The following is a 19,808-nucleotide window of genomic DNA, read 5'->3' on the forward strand; positions in this document are numbered from 1 at the left end:
TTCAAACTGTAGCCGTTGATGTGTCATTTCTTTTGCTGATATCAAACTGTCTTGATTACTGTAGCTTTATGGTATGCCTTGAAGTGGGGTAGTGTCAGTCTTCCAACTTTGTTCTTCTTCGGTATTGTGTTGGCTATTTTGGGTCTTTTGCCTCTCAATATAACCTTTAGAATTAGTTCATTGATATACACAAAATAAATTACTGGGGTTTTGATTGGGATTGCATTGAATCTTTAAGGTTGGAAAATACTGATATCTTGACAGTGTTGAGTTTCCTGTCTATGAACATGTAATATGTATTCGTTTATTTAGATCTTCTTTGGTTTAGTTTTGTAATTTTCCTCATATAGGTCTTGTACATATTTTGTTAGATTTAAATCTAAGTATTAATATTTCATTTTTGAGGGTACTAATGTAAGTTATTTTGTGTTTTATTTCAAGTTCCAGTTGCTGGCAAAGCAGAGTGATTGACTTTGGTATATTAACCTGTATCCTGTAACCTTGCTGTAATCATTTATTAGTTCATAATTTTTTTGTCAGTTCTTTCAGATTTTCTACATATCATGCCATCTGTGAGCAAATACACTTTTATTTCTTCTTTCCTAATCGATATGCATTCTATTTCTTTTTCTTATTGCATTTGCTAGGACTTAAAGTATTATGTTGCAAAGCAGTGGTAAGAGGGGACATCTTGCCTTTTTCTCAATCTTAGTGAGAAAGCTTCAAGTTTCTCACCATTAAATATGATTTTAGCTGTAGGTTTTTTGTAGATATACTTTATCAAATTGAGAAAGTTGTCCTCTATTCCTAGTTTGCTGAGAGTTTTTACCATCAATGGATGTTGAATTTTGCCAAATACTTTTTCTGCATCTATTTATGTTATCATGTGATTTTTCTTTAGCTTATTGATGTGATGGATTACGTTAACTAATTTTTGAATATTGAACTAGCCTCATGTATCTTTTTTCTTTTTTTTTTTGTAGTTTCTTTTTGTTCCATGTTCTCTTTCTCTCCTTGCTTTCTTTTGCTTGCCCTCTCTTTCTCTCTCTCACACTCTCTCTCCAAATAGTTCATAAGCTAACCCTCTAGACATAGATTATAGCGTATACTTCTCACTATTAGAATTTAGGGTTGTTTCTATCAAAGGATTTTTAGTTAAATTTTGAGATGTGTATCGTCTCTTTTCTTTCCCAAATAACATACTGGCTTTTGGGACAGAGGTAGAAATTGAATATTTCCCCTTTCTTTTATATTATTTTTATATTTAGATAGCACACTCTAAAAGACTATCTACAAGTTTGGATTTAGAGTTTTGAATTATGAATTATTACTAAAATGTATGGTTTGTCCAATATTTGGAAACAGGAAACAAACAAAAAATCGGAATGAACCAAAATAACCTGATTCAGAGTCTCAGTCATTTTAGCTTTTTGACCTTCATATTTTTGGCCTGTAAGACAGAATAATAATAGTACATAATAGCAGTATCTTCACATTGCTATGAGAGCCATATCAAGTATTTGATGGGAAGCACTTCAAAATTTCTGACATGCCTCATAAACATGAAATATTATTGTTACTGTTATATAGGCTTTTGACACTCAAAGGACCTCTAGTGTGTAGCTTTCCAACTTTCTACTGACTTTTGTCTGGGGTTTTTCCCAGCTGTTTGTTGTGGTTGTTGTTCTCCCGTGTATCTTCCCAAACATTTCCATTTCTTCTTAGTATGGCTTTTCTCTATTAATTGTACCAGTGAGGGGGAGATTGCTGATGTTTTAAATGATTGTGATTATTGTTGCTTACTAAATTGGAACAATCTTATAGTTTGTGTAAAAAGCATAACATGGGAATATTTTGTGTAAAACATTCAGCTAAAGTAACAGAAACATATTCTAGTGATTTTTTTTTTCCCTGCCTTAGATAATGAATTTATTAGCCATAGATACCTTTGTTTGGGCAGTCTGGGAACATGTCCTTGTTGGTATCTAGCTTTAAATGTGAAACCTGGGTTGTCTCCTATTTGTTTGTTTTATTATTATTTTGAGATTGCCCTCCTCCTAGTGGTTACTGCTGCCCACATATGGTTTGCCTGTACCCACTGCAAGATGAACATTTTCAAGATATTAAAAATAAAAGTGTAACTGAAGTAAATACGCTGGATTTTCTTTTATATTCAGGAAGCAGTGTCATGTTCTTAAGTTTTGTTATTGAAATAAAAGATTACATGCAACAAAGCTTAGAACCATATTACCGTGATTCGTAGGAGAAACTTCTCTGATATCTGTCCTAATGCTAAGGAAATTATGCTTTTTTTCAAAATATATTTTATCTTTTTTATTGTATAACAATATTTTAATATTAATAAAAATTGAGGTTGAAGTATAATAGTTACAAGAACTTTTTTAAATATCAAGAATCTTACTACAATTATCAAGAATGCTTGTTGCATACATTCTTGGACTTTGGAGTTGTTTCCATCAAAGCTGTTTTTAATTAAATATTGAGGTATTTACCTTTTCTTTACTGTTTTCCCAAATGGCATGCTGGCCTTTCAGGCCAAAGTGGAAATGGAGTTTTTTCTCTTGTAAAAATTCTTCTTGTAGTTTTCTGAGAGACTTCTTGGTGTATTTGTTATCTGACTTCATTAGTCAACTAGAAAGCTCATAACTGAATTTGCTACCCACTTTTAACAGTTTTGGTGTATTAACTTTATTACAAGCTTGACTTTACTGTTCTGCTCATGCTTTCTTGAATTTATATATTTATTTTATCATATTGTACTATTTGTGTTTGTTTTTTGTGGGACAGGATCTCACTCTGTCACGCAGGCTGGAATGCAGTGGCACAGTCATTCTCAGTGTCCCGAGTAGGTAGGACTGTAGCTGCATGTCACAATACCCAGCTATTGTTTTAACAATTTTTTGTAGAGATGGGGTTTATTTGTATTTTTAATGCTACCTCAAGAAGACAGTGTATAGTCACTTTTGCTATGACATGGCATGTTCCTAAAAGTGACTGTGCTATTCAGTGCTACATAATAAAAAGCACAGGGCTTATGAGAGAAATTAGATTATGAAAATAAAATTTAAAAGTCTTGTCAGTGACATATTTAAAAAAAGATACAAATCAAATCAAAGGTTAGTAGAGTTTTACACATGTTAAATGGTTAAGAAAAACATAGTACAATAAATATGACACTTTACCTTGGGAAAGACCTGAAGTTTGTTCACAGAAGTGGGCCTCAGAAGGGTTGCAGCTTGTGAGTTATTGTAAAGTGACGAAAGAAAGATCATCTGAAATAGTATAGAAAGATATAATACCAGATAAAGATAGGTGGGGTTGACAATACATAGTAGATGTTTGAGGTGTATGCATTTTGTTCAGTTGGCCTGTATATTAGTCGGTTCTCACACTGCTATGAAGAAATATCTGAGATTGGGTGATTTATAAAGAAAAGAGGTTTAATTGGCTCATGGTTCTGCAGGCTGTACAGGTAGCATGGCTGGGGAGGCCTCAGGAAACTTCCAATTATGGCAGTAGGTGAAGGGGAAGCCGGCATGGCTTACATGGCTGGAGCAGGAGGAAGAGAGAAGGGGGAGGTGCTTCACACTTTAAACAACCAGATCTAGTGAAAATTGCTATCATGAGAACATCAAGATGGAAACATGCTCCTGTAATCCAATCACCTCCCAACAGGTCCCTCCTCCAACATGGGGGACATGAGACTTGGGCAGGGACACAAATCCAAACCATATCAGCCTGGTTTCAGTTTTCTGCATTCACCTAGCATTTTTTGGTAGATAAAATCATGCAGAAACAAAAGTGACATATTCAACAAAAGTGTTCTATTCAAGTTTTTCCCTAATATATCAAATGCATTGGAACAAATTTGCTTTTTCAAAACAAGCCTAATAAAAGAACTATATAAATAAACATATATCATGAGGAGAGCTATTAACCTTTTGTCACAGCATGTCATTGCCACCTCTTTTTCTGTTTTTTTTTTTAACAAATACTGCAACTTTTTTGTTTAAAGTTCACAAAATTCTTTTTTTTTTTTTTTTTTTTTACAGTAAGCTCTGGGATACATGTGCTGAACATGGAGGTTTGTTACATAGGTATACATGTGCCATGGTGTTTTGCTGTACCTATCAACCCGCCATCTAGGTTTTAAGCCCTGCATGCATTAGGTATTTGTCCTAATGCTCTCCCTCCCCTTCCCCCACCCCCACTTCTCTTTCTTCATATGATTCACACGATGTTGTTTCTGAGAAGTCCAAATGATCCATGGAGTGTTTTCTTTGTAGGAAACTACATTCTGAATTACGTGGCATCACAGCCCAAGCTGGCTCCCTTTGTCATCCAAGCTCTTATTCAAGTCATTGCTAAAATCACTAAGTTGGGGTGGTTTGAGGTTCAGAAAGACCAATTTGTCTTCAGAGAAATTATTGCTGATGTGAAGAAGTTTCTCCAGGTAAGAAGTCATTGCTACATTGTTAGAACATCACTACTTGCTTTTTTTGGTTTAGAATACTGCTCTTCTTAAAGCGATATAGTTTGTTTTGTGACTACCAGTACCATGTTAATTATGATTTATTATTTATCCTCTGGATCCTTTATCATTTATTGTTAGTAAATGAGGATCGTGCTGTTACATAATTTCCAAACCAGAAGAATGTAAATAATCATGTTTTCTAATTTTAAAATGTGTGTACATTTATGACACATAAGTCTATGGTACTGTATATATATAAAACATGTATATAATGCTTTTCATAGATTATGTAATTAAATGTTCATCACAACCTAAAATGAAATAGATTTTATTTTGTAAATAAGAAAACAGGTTTAGAGGGGTTAAATAATTTCTGTAAGATTGCGTGGTGACTGATTAAAGCATACAGCTAGCATTTAACAAGCCTCCAACTTACAATAAATTTTTTAATTTTTACACTATACCACATTGACTATATCAGTTTCTCAAGAATGTTTTCAATTTGATCATTACACATTGTATATAGGTATCAAATAGGTACAGCTATTATATATCAATAAAGAATGGTTATTTTAAAAACAATATTTTTAACCTAAGTGATTAAAGTCATAGCATATGCACATTTAACTTACATAAATATGTAAGATATATGGACTGCCAAAAAAAACCCCCAAAAAACCAAACAAAATAAACAAAGGCAAGAAAACATTAAACTAAATCGTGCTAGTGATTCCACGTCCTGGGCTGATTTAGAGAAACCTGCATCTGCTCTTGTTTCCTGTTTACTCTTGCTCAGGATGACTATCATGCCTTGCTCGGTATGATTCAGGTATTTGAAGATATACGTATATATTTTTTCATACAAACGTGATTCCCAAGTAGAAGAAAACTATTTTATCTGATGTCCAGCTAAAGAAACATGATCTGGGCTGGGTGTGGTGGCTCATGCCTGTAATCCTAGCACTTTGGGAGGCCGAGGCGGGCGGATCACGAGGTCAGGAGATCGAGACCATCCTGGCTAACACGGTGAAACCCTGTCTCTACTAAAAACACAAAAAATTAGCTGGGCGTGGCGGCAGGCGCCTGTAGTCCTAGCTACTCAGGAGGCTGAGGCAGGAGAATGGCGTGAGCTTGCAGTGAGCTGAGATTGCGCCACTGCACTCCAGCCTGGGCGACAGAGCGAGACTCTGTCTCAAAAAAAAAAAAAAAAAAAAAACAACAACACCATGATCTGTTAGTATTCTTGAGGAAAAATTGGCAGTTTTGATTAATAGATGGTTCAGTTTTGGTTCATGGTTGAGTATGGGCAGTTTTGACTTTCGGAGATTTGACTTTTATGCAGTAACTTTAAAATTCAACCCCTGTGTAAGATACAACTTCATCATATAATGCAGTGCTGGAAACCTCAGAATATGAAATGCTAGGTTATGCTGCTTCTGTCTTATCCATGTTGTTAAAACCTGGTTAACAAAATTTGATCATTTAGAACTTCACAGGAATAAGTGTTCTTAGCTCTGAGCAGATCAGTTTATACTAGGGCAGAAGGATAGTTTATTCAGGACAAGTATGAGCTTCACACTTCAGAGTTGTATTTGTAAGTTTGGCAAGCACAGTAGCATCCCCTTTTGTCTTTTACTAAGATTGTTCATCAAGATTTATTTGAGTAGACAAGAAGCGACCATGCAGTTCTTTTAAAATAAAATCAAGGTTGAAATTGAATGAAATTCTTGTTGGCTAACATTTCTCAAACTCCCTCTTTAGTGGCCAGTAAGCTCAACTTAAGTTGGGATTCAGTGTACTTTTACCAGTTCTGGAAGACCAAAAGAAACAAAATGTTTTAGCTTGAAAGTTTATTATATAATAGTATCACCACAGAATAGTTAGTATGTTATATATTTATATATGTATGGCTTGACCTAACCCTGCATCATGAGAAAGTCAATTTTGGCTTTAGTGTTTTAGTTTTCTAGAATATTATCGTATGGTTCCTTTGGGTATTAGCAGCTTTCGTGAATTTTGTCCTAAAAATTATTTTAAGTTTGTCACATCTTTAACAGTCTGAACTTTTGTGCATTCTTTTTTTTCTATTATTACAGACCTCTTGCTGCCACACTCCAAACATACTTATGTGTCTCCTTTCTACTGATATACTCAGGAGATCCTACTGTCATTTAGGGCAGTGCTATTCAAATTACTGGTCTTCAGCAAGATAAGGAGCTTATGTAAGACTGTAAATGAACATAGTGCCTTCTTCATTGAGAAAGACTTGCTATGAAAAAAAAGCCAACTGACCTAGTGTACTTTGTGACTTAGCTGTTTTATAATCTGTTACATGCTCTTTGTTTTGTCATGGACCAGTAACAAACTATTTTCAGATTAGAATTGAGTTTGTAGGTCATCAATCAGCTGGTTCTAGCAATTGGTCAGGGTACCACACTTTGGGGAACATTAACCTGGTGTACACATAGGATGGATGTTTCAGTGTGTAGGAAATCTGGAGCTCGGTTTAGACACTCAGACTGTCTTGAAAGGCCATAAATGATTAAAATGCAAAAATTGTGGGACTTTTTTTTGTTCTGAGATAATTTGAATTTAATTACATACAGTGATAATGGAATTCTGTGATAGTTAAAAGGGATGACCAACTATAAAATTAAGATTTGAAAAGTGTATCTATCTTCTGTGTCAGTTTTTAAAAATGACTGCAATGTAATTGGATGCCACATTTATGATTTTCATAATTCCAGTATGATTTCACACAAGGGTAGTTTGTTAGTAATGTGCATATAAAGTCTGAATTTTAATGATGGAAAATTTGAGATTAAATTGGAAGCTGATTAAATTAAAAACATTGTATAGATAGTCATGTATTTATCTCATTGCATTGTGTACTTTACATGCCATCATTATAGGTATGTAACAATTTCATATACATGCACAATTAATGTTAAAAGAGCCTAAGTGATCCTATCTGATATTAGAACAAGAGATTTGAATTAGTGCCTAAGCTATTTATTATTTATTTATTGAGTGCCTCTAGCTCAGTAGGCTTTAAGCAAATTATAGAGCTAAAAACATTTTTTTGCTTATTCTTATTCTTGGTCTTATAAAAGATACTAAGCTAAATTCTTGTATTTTGAAACTTAGTTTATTATTTGTCCTATAAGTGCTGGAAACATTTTGTTGAGTATCATGCATTTATAAGGGAGGAGCTTTTTCCCGTTTAGCTCTGTGTACCCGAATTTATCTTTCAAAAAATAGGTTTGAAATTCTTTTGTTTATAGAACTCACAGTGATTTTTCTTTATATTTTAAATTTTTATTTCCATTTTATTATTAAGTAAATGTGGTGTTTCAGTCTTTAATTATTTGTAAATATTACCTGGTGTATACATTAAGAACCAATCATTTGTCTCCACTTAGGCTAAACTTTGTTATTTTCTCCAAAGGGTACTGTGGAGCACTGCATAATAGGAGTAATAATCCTTTCTGAATTGACTCAGGAAATGAACCTGGTAAGCAAGCCTTTCCATCTAACAGGAGCCTGAGTTTGCTTAAGTAATGTTGTTTCTTTTCTGCTTTTATTTGTGGCAAAATAGCCTTCTTTTTGTGGCATAAAACTCTGAATAATCAAGTTTTTTGTGTGTGTGTGTCTGTTTTATTGATGGGCTAATTAAGTGGTGGAATATTTTCATTGTTATTGAAGATATCTGCAATAGTACAGAGTATTACAAAGAACAGAGAATTAGACATGGTTCTTGCTCCCATGGGCACTTGGAGAATTGTTCTTTTACCTCATATATATCATAATATGCTAACCGTAAGAAATATATGCAAAAGAGAAACAAACTTTTACTCACTTACAAATATAGGTGGTTTGAGGAATTGATTCTCAACAATGGATACACAGCAGGACTCATAAAAAAAACAGGCCTTTTTTTGGCTGGGCCAGGTGGCTCACGCTTGTAAATGCCTGCACTTTGGGAGACTGAGGCAGGGGGATCACCTGAGGTCAGGAGTTCGAGACCAGCCTGGCCAACATGGAGAAACCCCATCTCTACTAAAAATAACAAAAATTAGCTGGGCGTGGTGATGGGCGCCTGCAATCCCAGCTACTGGGGAGGCCGAGGCAGGAGAATTGCTTGAACCCAGGAGGCAGAGGTTGCAGTGAGCTGAGATCGTGCCACTGCACTCCACCCTGGGTGACAGAGCAAGACTCTGTCTCAAACAACAACAACAACAACAACAACAACAACAACAACAACAACAACAAGCAATACAGGCCTTTTGGGGTGCAGGCCGAATGCAGAGGCCGGCACGGCTCACAAGCGCCCCCAGCTGGCTATGCACCAGCATAACCCAGTTGGTAGTCATATTGGTTGGCCAGTGCGAAAACCAGATTGGCTGCTTCTTCTGGGACCTGGCACTAAGGGAGCGTGCTGCGGTCAGCCAGAAAGGAATTTATTATGAGGCAATAAGCAGCTTCTTTAGAAATGTGGATACCAGCTGTCTTGATTGACATGGTAGAAGGGATAGTGAATGAAATTCTGCAGGGACCACTGAGAGATGTATTTGATACCAAACAGCTCATCACTGATACTTCTGGCTCCGGAAATAATTGGGCTGTGGATCACAAAGTTTTTGGCAGTCTTTATCAAGACCAGGTTTTAGAGAAACTCAGAAAGTTGGCAGAGCACTGTGATTGCTTGCAGTGTTTCTTTATAATACATTCCGTGGGAGGAGAATCAGGATCTGGGCTTGGCACATTTCTTCTTCTTCGTCTTCTTTTTCTTTTTTTTTTAATATTCCATTGCGCATGTGTGTATGTACAACCATATTTTCTTCATTGTTAAACTTCAAGTTCTCGGATACATGTGCAGAATGTACAGGTTTTTTACATAGGTATATATGTGCCATGGTGGTTTGCTGCACCCATCAACCAGCCATCTATCTACATTAGGTATTTCCCCTAATGCTATCCCTCCCCTAGCCCCCCAACCCCCAACAGGCCCCGGTGTGTGATGTTTCCCTCCCTGTGTCCATGTGATCTCATTGTTCAACTCTCACTTATGAGTGAGAATATGCAGTGTTTGGTTTTCTGTTCCTGTGTTAGTTTGCTGAGAATGGTGGTTTCCAGCTTCATCCATGTCCCTGCAAAGGATATGAACTCGTCCTTTTTTATGGCTGAATAGTATTCCATGGTGTATATGTGGCACATTTTCTTTATCCAGTCTATCGTTGATGGGCATTTGGGTTGGTTTCCAAATCTTTGCTATTGTGAATAGTGATGCAATAAACATGTGTGCCTGTGTCTTTATAGTAGAATTATTTTTAATCCTTTGGGTATATACCCAGTAATGGGATTGCTGGGTCAAATGGTATTTCTGGTTCTAGATCCTTGAGGAATTGCCACACTGTCTTCCACAGTGGTTAAACTAATTTACACTCCCATCAACAGTGTAAAAGTGTTCCTATTTCTCCACATCCTCTCCAGCATCTGTTGTTTCCTGACTTTTTAGTGATCACAATTCTAGCTGGCATGAGATGCAGTCTTGCTTTATGAATCTGGGTGCTCCTGTATTAGGTGCATATATATTTAGGATAGTTAGCTCTTCTTGTTGCATTGATCCTTTTAACATTATGTAATGCCCTTCTTTGTCTCCTTTGATGGTATCTCATTGTAGTTTTGATTTGCATTTCTCTAATGACCAGTGATGATGAGCTTTTTTTCATACGGTTGTTGGCCACATAAGTGTCTTCTTTTCAAAAGTGTCTGTTCATATCCTTTGCCCACTTTTTGATGAGGTTTTTTTTCTTGTAAATTTGTTTAAGTTCCTTGTAGATTCTGGATATTAGCCCTTTGTCAGATGGATAGATTGCAAAAATTTTCTCCCATTCTGTAGGTTGCCTGTTCACTCTGATGATAGTTTCTTTTGCTATGCAGAAGCTCTTTAGTTTAATTAGATCCCATTAGTCAATTTTGGCTTTTGTTGCCATTGCTTTTGGTGTTTTAGTCATGAAGTCTTTGCCCAGGCCTATGTCCTTAATGGTATTGCCTAGGTTAGGGTTTTTATGATGTTAGGTCTTATATTTAAGTCTTTAATCCATCTTGTTAATTTTTGTATAAGGTGTCAGGTAGGGGCCCAGTTTCAGTTTTCTGTATATGGCTAGCCAGTTTTCCCAAAACTATTAAATAGGGAATCCTTTCCCCATTTCTTGTTTTTGTCAGGTTTGTCAAAAATCAGATGGTTGTAGATGTGGGGCATTATTTCTGAGGCCTCTGTTCTGTTCCATTAGTCTATACATCTGTTTTGGTATCAGTACCATGCTGTTTTGGTTACTGTAGCCTTGTATACTCTGAAGTCAGGTAGCGTGATGCCTCCAGCTTTGTTCTTTTTGCTTAGGATTGTCTTGGCTATATGGGCTCTTTTTTGGTTCCATATGAAATTTAAAGTAGTTTTTTCTAATTCTGTGAAGAAAGTCAGTGGTAGCTTGATGGGGATAGCATTGAATCTATAAATTACTTTGGGCAGTATGGCCATTTTCACAATATTGATTCTTCCTATCCATGAGCATGGAATGTTTTTCCATTTGTTTGTATCCTCTCTTATTTACTTGAGCAGTGGTTTGTAGGTCTCCTTGAAGAGGTCCTTCACATCCCTTGTAAGTTATATTCCTAGGTATTTTATTCTCTTTGTATCAATTCTGAATGGGAGTTCACTCATGATTTGGCTCTCTGTTTGTCTGTTATTGGTGTATAGGAACGCTTGTGATTTTTGCACATTGATTTTGTATCCTGAGACTTTGCTGAAGTTGCTTATCAGCTTAAGGAGATTTGGGGCTGAGATAATGGTATTTTCTAAATATACAATCATGTCATCTGCAAAGAGAGACAATTTGACTTCCTATCTTCCTATTTGAATACCCTTTATTTCTTCCTCTTGCCTGATTGCCCTGGCCAGAACTTCCAATACTACATTGAATAGGAGTGGTGAGGGAGGGCATCATTGTCTTGTGTTGGTTTTCAAAGGGAATGCTTCCAGTTTTTGCCCATCCAGTATGATATTGGCTGTGGGTCTGTCATAAATAGCTCTTATTATTTTGAGATATGTTCCATCAATACCTAGTATATTGAGAGTGTTTAGCATGAAGGGTTGAATTTTATTGAAGGCCTTTTCTGCCTCTATTGAGATAATCATGTAGTTTTTGTCGTTGGTTCTGTTTATGTAATGGATTATGTTTATTGATTTGCATATGTTGAACCAGCTTTGCATCACAGAGATAAAACCGACTTGATCATGGTAGATAAGGTCTTTGATGTGCTGCTGGATTTGGCTTGCCAGTGTTTTATTGAGGATTTTTGAGTTGATGTTCATCAGGTTTAATGGCCTGAAATTTTCTTTTTTTGTTGTGTCTCTGCCAGGATTTGGTATCAGGATGATGCTGGACTCATAAAATGAATTAGGGAGGAGTCTCTCTTTTTCTATTGATTGAAATAGTTTCAGAAGGAGTGGTACCAGCTCCTCTTTGTAACTCTGGTAGAATTCAGTTGTGAATCCGTCTGGTCTGGAGCTTTTTTTGGTTGGTAGGCTATCAATTACTGCCTTAATTTCAGAACCTGTTATTGGTCTATTCAGGGATTCAACTTCTTCCTGGTTTAGTCTTGGGAGGTGTATGTGTCCAGGAATTTATCCATTTCTTCTAGATTTTCTAGTTGATTTTCATAGAGGTGTTTATAGTATTCTCTGATGGTAGTTTGTATTTCTGTGGGGTCACTGGTGATCTCCCCTTTATTGTTTTTTATTGTGTCTATTTGATTCTTCTCTCTTTTTTTTTTTTCTTTGTTAGTCTGGCTAGTGGTCTATGTATTTTGTTAATCTTTTCAAAAAACCAGCTCCTGGATTCATTGATTTTTTGAAGGGTTTTTCATGTCTCTATCTCCTTCAGTTCTGCTCTCATCTTAGTTATTTCTTGTCTTCAGCTAGCTTTTGAATTTGTTTGCTTTCGCTTTTCTAGTTCTTTTAATTGTGATGCTAGGGTGTCAATTTGAGGTCTTTCCAGCTTTCTCCTGTGGGCATTTAGTGCTATAAATTTCCCTCTAAACACTGCTTTAGCTGTGTCCCAGAGATTCTGATACATTGTGTCTTTGTTCTCATTGGATTTAGATAACTTATTTATTTCTGCCTTAATTTTGTTATTTACCCAGTAGTCATTCAGGAGCAGGTTGTTCAGTTTCCATGTAGTTGTGCAGTTTTGAGTGAGTTTCTTAGTCCTGAGTTTTAATTTGATTGCACTGTGGTCCGAGAGACTGTTTGTTATGATTTTGGTTCTTTTGCATTTGCTGAGGAGTGCTTTACTTCCAATTATGTGGTCAATTTTAGAATAAGTGCGATGTGGTTGTGAGAAGAATGTATATTCTGTTGATCTGAGGTGGAGAGTTCTGTAAATGTCTATTAGGTCTGCATGGTCAGAGCTGAGTTTGTCAAGTCCTGAATATCCTTGTGAATTTTCTTTCTCGTTGATCTCTCTGATATTGACTGTGGGGTGTTAAAGTCTCCCACTATTATTGTGTGGGAGTCTAAGTCTCTTTGTAGGTCTCTAAGAACTTGCTTTATGAATCCGGGTGCTCCTGTATTGGGTGCATATATATTTAGGATAGTTAGCTCTTCTTGTTGTGTTGATCCCTTTAACATTATGTAATGCCCTTCTTTTCTCCTTTGATCTTTGTTGGTTCAAAGTCTGTTTTATCAGAGACTAGAATTGCAACCCCTGCTTTTTTTTGCTTTCCATTTGCTTGGTTAATCTTCCTGTATCCCTTTATTTTGAGCCTATGTGTGTAGGCTATGTGCAAAGGCACATGAGATGGGTCTCCTGAATACAGCATACTGATAGGTCTTAACTCTTTATCCAATTTGCCAGTCTGTGTCTTTTAATTGGGGCATTTAGCCCATTTACATTTAAGGTTAGTATTGTTATATGTGAATTTGATCCTGTCATTATGATTGTAGCTGGTTACTTTGCCTGATAGTTGATGCAGTTTCTTCATAGTGTCGATGGTCTTTACAATTTGGTATGTTTTTGCAGTGGCTGGTACCAGTTTTTCCTTTCCATATTTAGTGCTTCCTTCAGGAGCTCTTGTAAGGCAGGCCTGGTGGTGACAAAATCTCTGAGCATTTGCTTGTCCGTAAAGGATTTTATTTCTCCTTCACTTATGAAGCTTAGTTTGGGTGGATATGAAATTCTGGGTTGAAGATTCTTTTCTTAACGAATGTTGAATATTGGCCCCCACTCTCTTCTGGCTTGTAGGGTTTCTGCAGAGAGATCCGCTGTTAGTCTGATGGGCTTCCCTTTGTGGGTAACCCAACCTTTCTGTCTGCCCTTAACATTTTTTCCTTCATTTCAACCTTGGTGAATCTGACGATTATGTGTTTTGGGGTTGCTCTTCTCTAGGAGTATCTTTGTGATGTTCTCTGTATTTCCTGAATTTGAACGTTGGCCTGTCTTGGCAGGTTGGGGAAGTTCTCCTGGATAATATGCTGAAGAGTGTTTTCCAACTTGGTTCCATTCTCCCCATCACTTTCAGGTACACCAATCAAACATAGGTTTTGTCTTTTCACATAGTTCCATATTTCTTGGAGGCTTTGTTGATTCCTTTTCATTTCTTTTTCTCTAATCTTGTCTTCACACTATATTTCATTAAGTTGATTTTTAATCTCTGATATCCTTTCATCCTCTTGATCGATTCGGCTATTGATGCTTGTGTATGCTTCACGAAGTTCTCTTGCTGTGTTTTTTAGCTCCATCAGGTCATTTATGTTCTTCTCTAAACTGGTTATTCTAGTTAGCAATTCCTCTAACCTTATTTCAAGGTTCTTAGCTTCCTTGCATTGGGTTAGAACATACTCCTTTCGCTCAGAGGAGTTTGTTATTACCCACCTTCTGAAGCCTCCTTCTGTCAATTCGTCAAACTCATTCTCCGTCCAGTTTTGTTCCCTTGTTGGCGAGGAGTTGTGAGCTTTTGGAGGAGAACAAGTGTTCCAGTTTTTGGAATTTTCAGCCTTTTTGCGCTGGTTTTTCCTCATCTTCGTGGATTTATTTACCTTTGGTCTTTGATGTTGGTGACCTTCAGATGGAGTTTTTGTGTGGACGTCCTTTTTGTTGGTGTTGATGCTATTGCTTTCTGTTTGTTAGTTTTCCTTCTAACAGTCAGGCCCCTCTGCTGCAGGTCTGCTGGAGTTTGCTGGAGGTTCACTGCAGACCCTGTTTGCCTCGGTATCACCAGCGGAGGCTGCAGAACAGCAGAGATCGCTGCCTGTTTCTTCTTCTGGAAGCTTTGTTCTAGAGGGGCACCCGCCAGATGCCAGCCAGTGCTCTCCTGTATGAGGTGTCTGTTGACCCCTGCTGGGAGATGCCTCCCAGTCAGGAGGCACGGGGATCTGTCCCTTAGAGCTTGAGCACCGTGCTGGGAGATCCCCTGCTCTCTTCAGAGGTGACAAGGAGGAACATTTACGTCTGCTGAAGCTGTGCCCACAGCCGCCCCTTCCCCCAGGTGCTCTGTTCCAGAGAGATGGAGTTTTATATATATAAGCCCCTGACTGGGGCTGCTGCCGTTCTTTCAGAAATGCCTTGCCCAGAGAGGAGGAATCTACACGGGCATTCTGGCTACCGTGGTGGGCTCCGCCCATTTTGAACTTCCAAGTGGCTTTGTTTACACTGTGAGGGCAAAACCGCCTACTCAAGCCACAGTAATGGTGGACGCCCGTCCCCCCACCAAGCTGGAGCATCCCAGGTTGACTTCAGACTGCTGTGCTGGCAGCAAGATTTTAAAGCCAGTTGATCTTAGCTTGCTGGGCTCCGTGGGGGTGGGATCCTCTGCGCTAGACCACTTGGCTCCCTGGCTCAGCCCCCTTTCCAGGGGAGTGAACGCTTCTGTCTTGCTGGCTGGTGTTCCAGGTGCCATTCGACACATTTCTTTTAAAGGTGCTTGAAGATGAATTCCCAGAAGTATGTAGATTTATGACCTCCATTTATCCTTCCGGTGAGGAGGATGTCATAACTTGACCTCATAATGGTATCTTGGCAATGAAGGAACTTAATGAGCATGCAGACTGCGTGTTGCCCATTGACAATCTTTATTTGACATCATTAGCAAAGTCGACCTCATAGTGAATTCTGGAAAGTTGGATACAACTGTGGACGACTTCAAGTGCTGTGGCTTTAAAAAGCGGCATAATAAGCCCTTTGTTGCAGTCAACAACATTGTGGCAAATTTGTTCAACCTAACAAGCTCTGCAAGATTTGAAGGGTCCCTTAATAAGGACCATAATGAAATCAGCATGAATTTAGTTCCTTTTCCTCAGCTTCATTATCTTGTATCAAGCCTAACACCTCTATATACACTGGCGGATGTTACCATTTCTACTAAAAGATTGGATCAGATGTTTTCAGATGCCTTTAGTAAAGATCACCAGCTGCTTCAGGCAGACCCCAAACATAGTCTTTACCTCACCTGTGTGCTCATGGTTAGAGGAAATGTACAGATTTTACATCTTTGCAGAAATATTGAAAGATTAAAACCATCTCTACAGTTTGTCTCCTGAAATCAAGAAGGCTAGAAGACCAGCCTGTCCCTCCTGTGGGCCATTTTTATTCATTATTAGCTTTAGCAAATAACACATGTGTGAAGCCCACATTCATGGAACTGAAAGAGATATTCATGAGACTCTACAAGAAAAAAGCTCACCTTCATCACTGCCTACAAGTTGAAGGCATGGAAGAAAGCTATTTCACAGAAGCTGTGTTGTTTTTATCAGCATTCATACAGGAGTGACCACCACTGTATGAGTGGATGCCACAACAAACATACTTAAGCCTAAGCATAGCCGTGTAAAAAAGAAACCCTCCAAAATACTTTCTTAATTTCACGTTTTTTCTCACCTTTCTGTTTCAGTATTTGAGATTCAGAAAGTCGAATTTGTTTTTCATATTAGGAAATATTTTTGTCTAAAAGAGTGATTTCTGTTTAATCACAATTTGTCGATAATACCAGTGTGTGAAATTAGTGAAATCCTATACCTGAACTTCAGACATTTGTCTTCAGAGAAGTCTCCCTTTCTAAAATTGAGAGAATGGAGTTCTTCAGTATTATGTTGTATTTATAACCTCATATTTAGGCATTTATGCACTGATAATCATGTCTTCAATAAAAATCTTGTGCAGATATTTATCATTTATATTTTGATATTCTATTTAAATTCTCCTGATTCTGTAAAAGTAGGTACTGGGAATAGAGGAACATAATATAAATATTTCTGTGTAATACCACTAACTATTCAGGGATAGGTTTTATTCCAACTGTTAAGGAGGTTTTGTTTCTTCTTTAAATAAGAACTTGTTTTCTCAAAAGAATTCTAATTTGTACACTTAACATGTATTTGTATTAAATTTTTTAAATAATTGCTTTCTTATCAAACCAGTTGATTTTATAATAAATGTTTATATTAAAAAACAAAACAGGCCTTTTTTTACTTTATGGCTCCTAGTTTGGATTTTTACCCTGTACAGGGGGAGTTTTCAGAAGCTGTACTTCTCCCCAACAGTGCTTTTATGATCTGAACATGTTATCACCTGTTCCGTTTGCACATAACATGGTTCTGAACAGAATGAAAGCAGAAGTTGGGTTCTACGTGGAATAATTTTATAATAAAGAGGAATGTGTTTAAAAACTGTCATCTTGAGTGGTATGTGTTTGCGTGTGTGCATGCATGTCAATGCACACATATAGATGTATATATGTAGAAGAGCTTTCATACCCAGGATCACTTGCCAGCTCCCTTTGGAGTAACAATATAGCCATGTGCATAAAAAAATACAAAAGAACCATTTTCTGCTTGTGTTCAATCAGGAATTAGAAAATATTTTTAGATTTATAGGATGGATTTCTAAAATTTAGTGTGATCTCTTATCACGGCCATCACCTTCCTGACTCCTCCACCCCAGAGTATATGCTGTGTGTTTGTGTGTACATAGGTATCTATTAATAATACTGTGTCAGCAGGGATATTATGACAGGGATAATCTTATTGAATTCTAAATATGTCTAAAGAACTGTAGCTTCCTTCTAAAAAAAAGTACATTTAAATATTTTCATAAAAGTGAAGAGAATAGTATGATAACCTCATGTACTTGTCATCTTCATTTTACAACTTTTTGCTAATTTTGAAACTAGCAGTTTGATTCATTTCATGCTTCTCAGCGTAATAGGAAAATAGTCTGCTCTGGAAATGAGAGTTTGCTGTGTTTAGATTATCACTGAAAGACTAGTTAATGTGAAGTTCTGGTAAATGTGTAGTTTAGAGAGTAACAGGATAACTTCTTTTTTTAAATTAGCAAACTTACAGAGAAGTTGTAAGTATAGTAAAGAGAAGTTTTTTCTCATCTATTTGACACTGAGTTACTAACATGATTCTCCACCACCAGGGAATTTAGTGTATTTCCTACATACAAGGACGTTCTTCTACATAACCACAATACAACCTTGCAATCAGAAAATGAACACTGGAATTATTCCCACTATCTAATCCTCATACCCCATTCAAGTTTCACTGGTTATAAACACTCTTTCTAGCAAAAGAACCAGTTTAGGATTATGTATCACATTTAGTTCTTATGTTGTATTAGTCTCCTTCAATATGGAGAAAAATTTCTCACTCTTTTTCACTTTCATGGCCTTGACATTAATGAAGATTATAGGCTAGTTTTTTAAAATGTCCCTCAATTTGGGATTGTCTGATATTTCCTCATTATTAGATTCAGCTTATGTGAATTTGTCAGAAATATCACAGAAATGATACTGTGCCCATCTCATTGCCTCCCATCAGGAAGCATGTGATGATTTGTCACATTACTGATGATGTTCACTTTGATCTCTTAATTAAGATGGACTCCTCTGGGCTCCCCCATTGTAGACTTATTCTTTTCCCTGTTGTAATTAATACATATTTTGTGAAAAGGTACTTAAGTCTCTGAAAATATCTTGTTCCTTATCAGACTTTCAGCTTATTGATTTGTTAACTTACTATGGATTCCTGGTTTCATTTTATTTAATAGGTTATAATTCATTGCTAACATTATTTGTTGCTCAGATTTTCCAGGATTTGACCAATAGGACCTTTTTCAAGGTGATTTTTGTGTCCATTTGACATTTCCTCACCCTTCTTTGGGTTCTTTCTTACCTTCTGGCACAAGATAGTCCAAGCTTTTCTTGCATTGAACCAAGCACCTTTTAAGAAAAGCTTTAAGGTCTGAAGTGTGATTTTGGCTTTATATGGTGAAAAATATAGATGGCTTCTGTGGAGACAGTTCACTCAGCCTAATTTTACGACATTTACAATTTCAACTAGCATTTATTAAGCATTTCTGAACCAGGAAGTAGGGAGATCTATAATGCATGAGGATAATTAAATATTCTAGTTATCAGATGTGAGCCAGATAAATTCATGTAGTATCCATAACAGGATGTGTCTCTTAAGAAAAAGATCTACACTTGAGTTTTCCTAAAAGTTAGGAGGATTATATAAGTTATCCTGCTGTTTTAGAAGCTAGAGTTTCTGTTCCTGGAGTATATTCACTATCTAGTCATTAAGAAGTAAAATATCCTGTGCCTCCAAGATGGAGGCATATATATGCAATAGAAAATGGATGTGCAGATCTTCGTCTCAAAATATTGGTTATCTAAATGAGTAACCCAAGTAAAATAAGCATGCAGTCCTTTGATATAACTCTGGAATAAAACATGGAGTTGTATTTTCGCTCTATTTTTACCTTTTACAAACTTCTTAGCTTCTTTAAAACTTACATATTGTCACCTGTAAAGTGAGAATAACAACTACTTACATGGATCTTAGTAAGATTATATTAACTTGCACAGGACTTAGTGTGTAGAAAGTGCTCAGTACACCTAAGTTTCTTCCCATGTTATGGATATGATGAGAGTGAGAGGTTAGTCTTAAGATAGTGTGCCTATAAACTTGAATTTCTCATCTGTTAAAATCATCCTTTATTTCAAAACTCATGTGTTTTAAAAAGATAAAATGTATCTCACAGATTAGTTTTAAGGAATAAGCGAAATAATATATGAAGAATACTTTATAAATTGCAATTATAATGCTCTTTGCTTTTAATTTGTATTAAGGAAAAAATATTTTTATGTATTGAGGAAAGTTGAGATTTGATTTAAATTAATCAAGAGAGGCATTAAAAATAAGCAGAAGACATGAATAGACACTTCTCAAAAGAAGGCAGGTGGCCAAAAA

General features: G+C 36.6%; 1 protein-coding gene and 1 pseudogene across 6 annotated transcripts in view; both read left to right on the forward strand.

Annotated features, from left to right (window-relative positions):
- RANBP17 (RAN binding protein 17) overlaps positions 1-19,808 on the forward strand; it is a 447,403-nt gene that overhangs the window by 26,851 nt on the left and 400,744 nt on the right. For 4 of the 6 annotated variants that reach the window (XM_032158613.2, XM_058440137.1, XM_058440138.1 and 1 more), the window contains exons 4-5: positions 4,308-4,474; positions 7,944-8,009. The exons of 1 other annotated variant lie outside the window; for it this stretch is intronic. In XM_032158613.2, coding sequence (XP_032014504.1) covers positions 4,308-4,474; positions 7,944-8,009 — 233 coding nt within the window. Of the gene's footprint in view, positions 1-4,307; positions 4,475-6,588; positions 6,718-7,943; positions 8,010-19,808 lie in introns of those variants that run through there. One more of the 6 variants, XM_058440141.1, reaches the window with a different exon arrangement.
- Positions 9,000-16,383, forward strand: LOC116471844 (tubulin epsilon chain-like; annotated as a pseudogene).

This window comes from Hylobates moloch, unplaced genomic scaffold, assembly GCF_009828535.3.
Source record: "Hylobates moloch isolate HMO894 unplaced genomic scaffold, HMol_V3 SCAFFOLD_6, whole genome shotgun sequence".
Lineage (NCBI taxonomy): Eukaryota > Metazoa > Chordata > Mammalia > Primates > Hylobatidae > Hylobates > Hylobates moloch.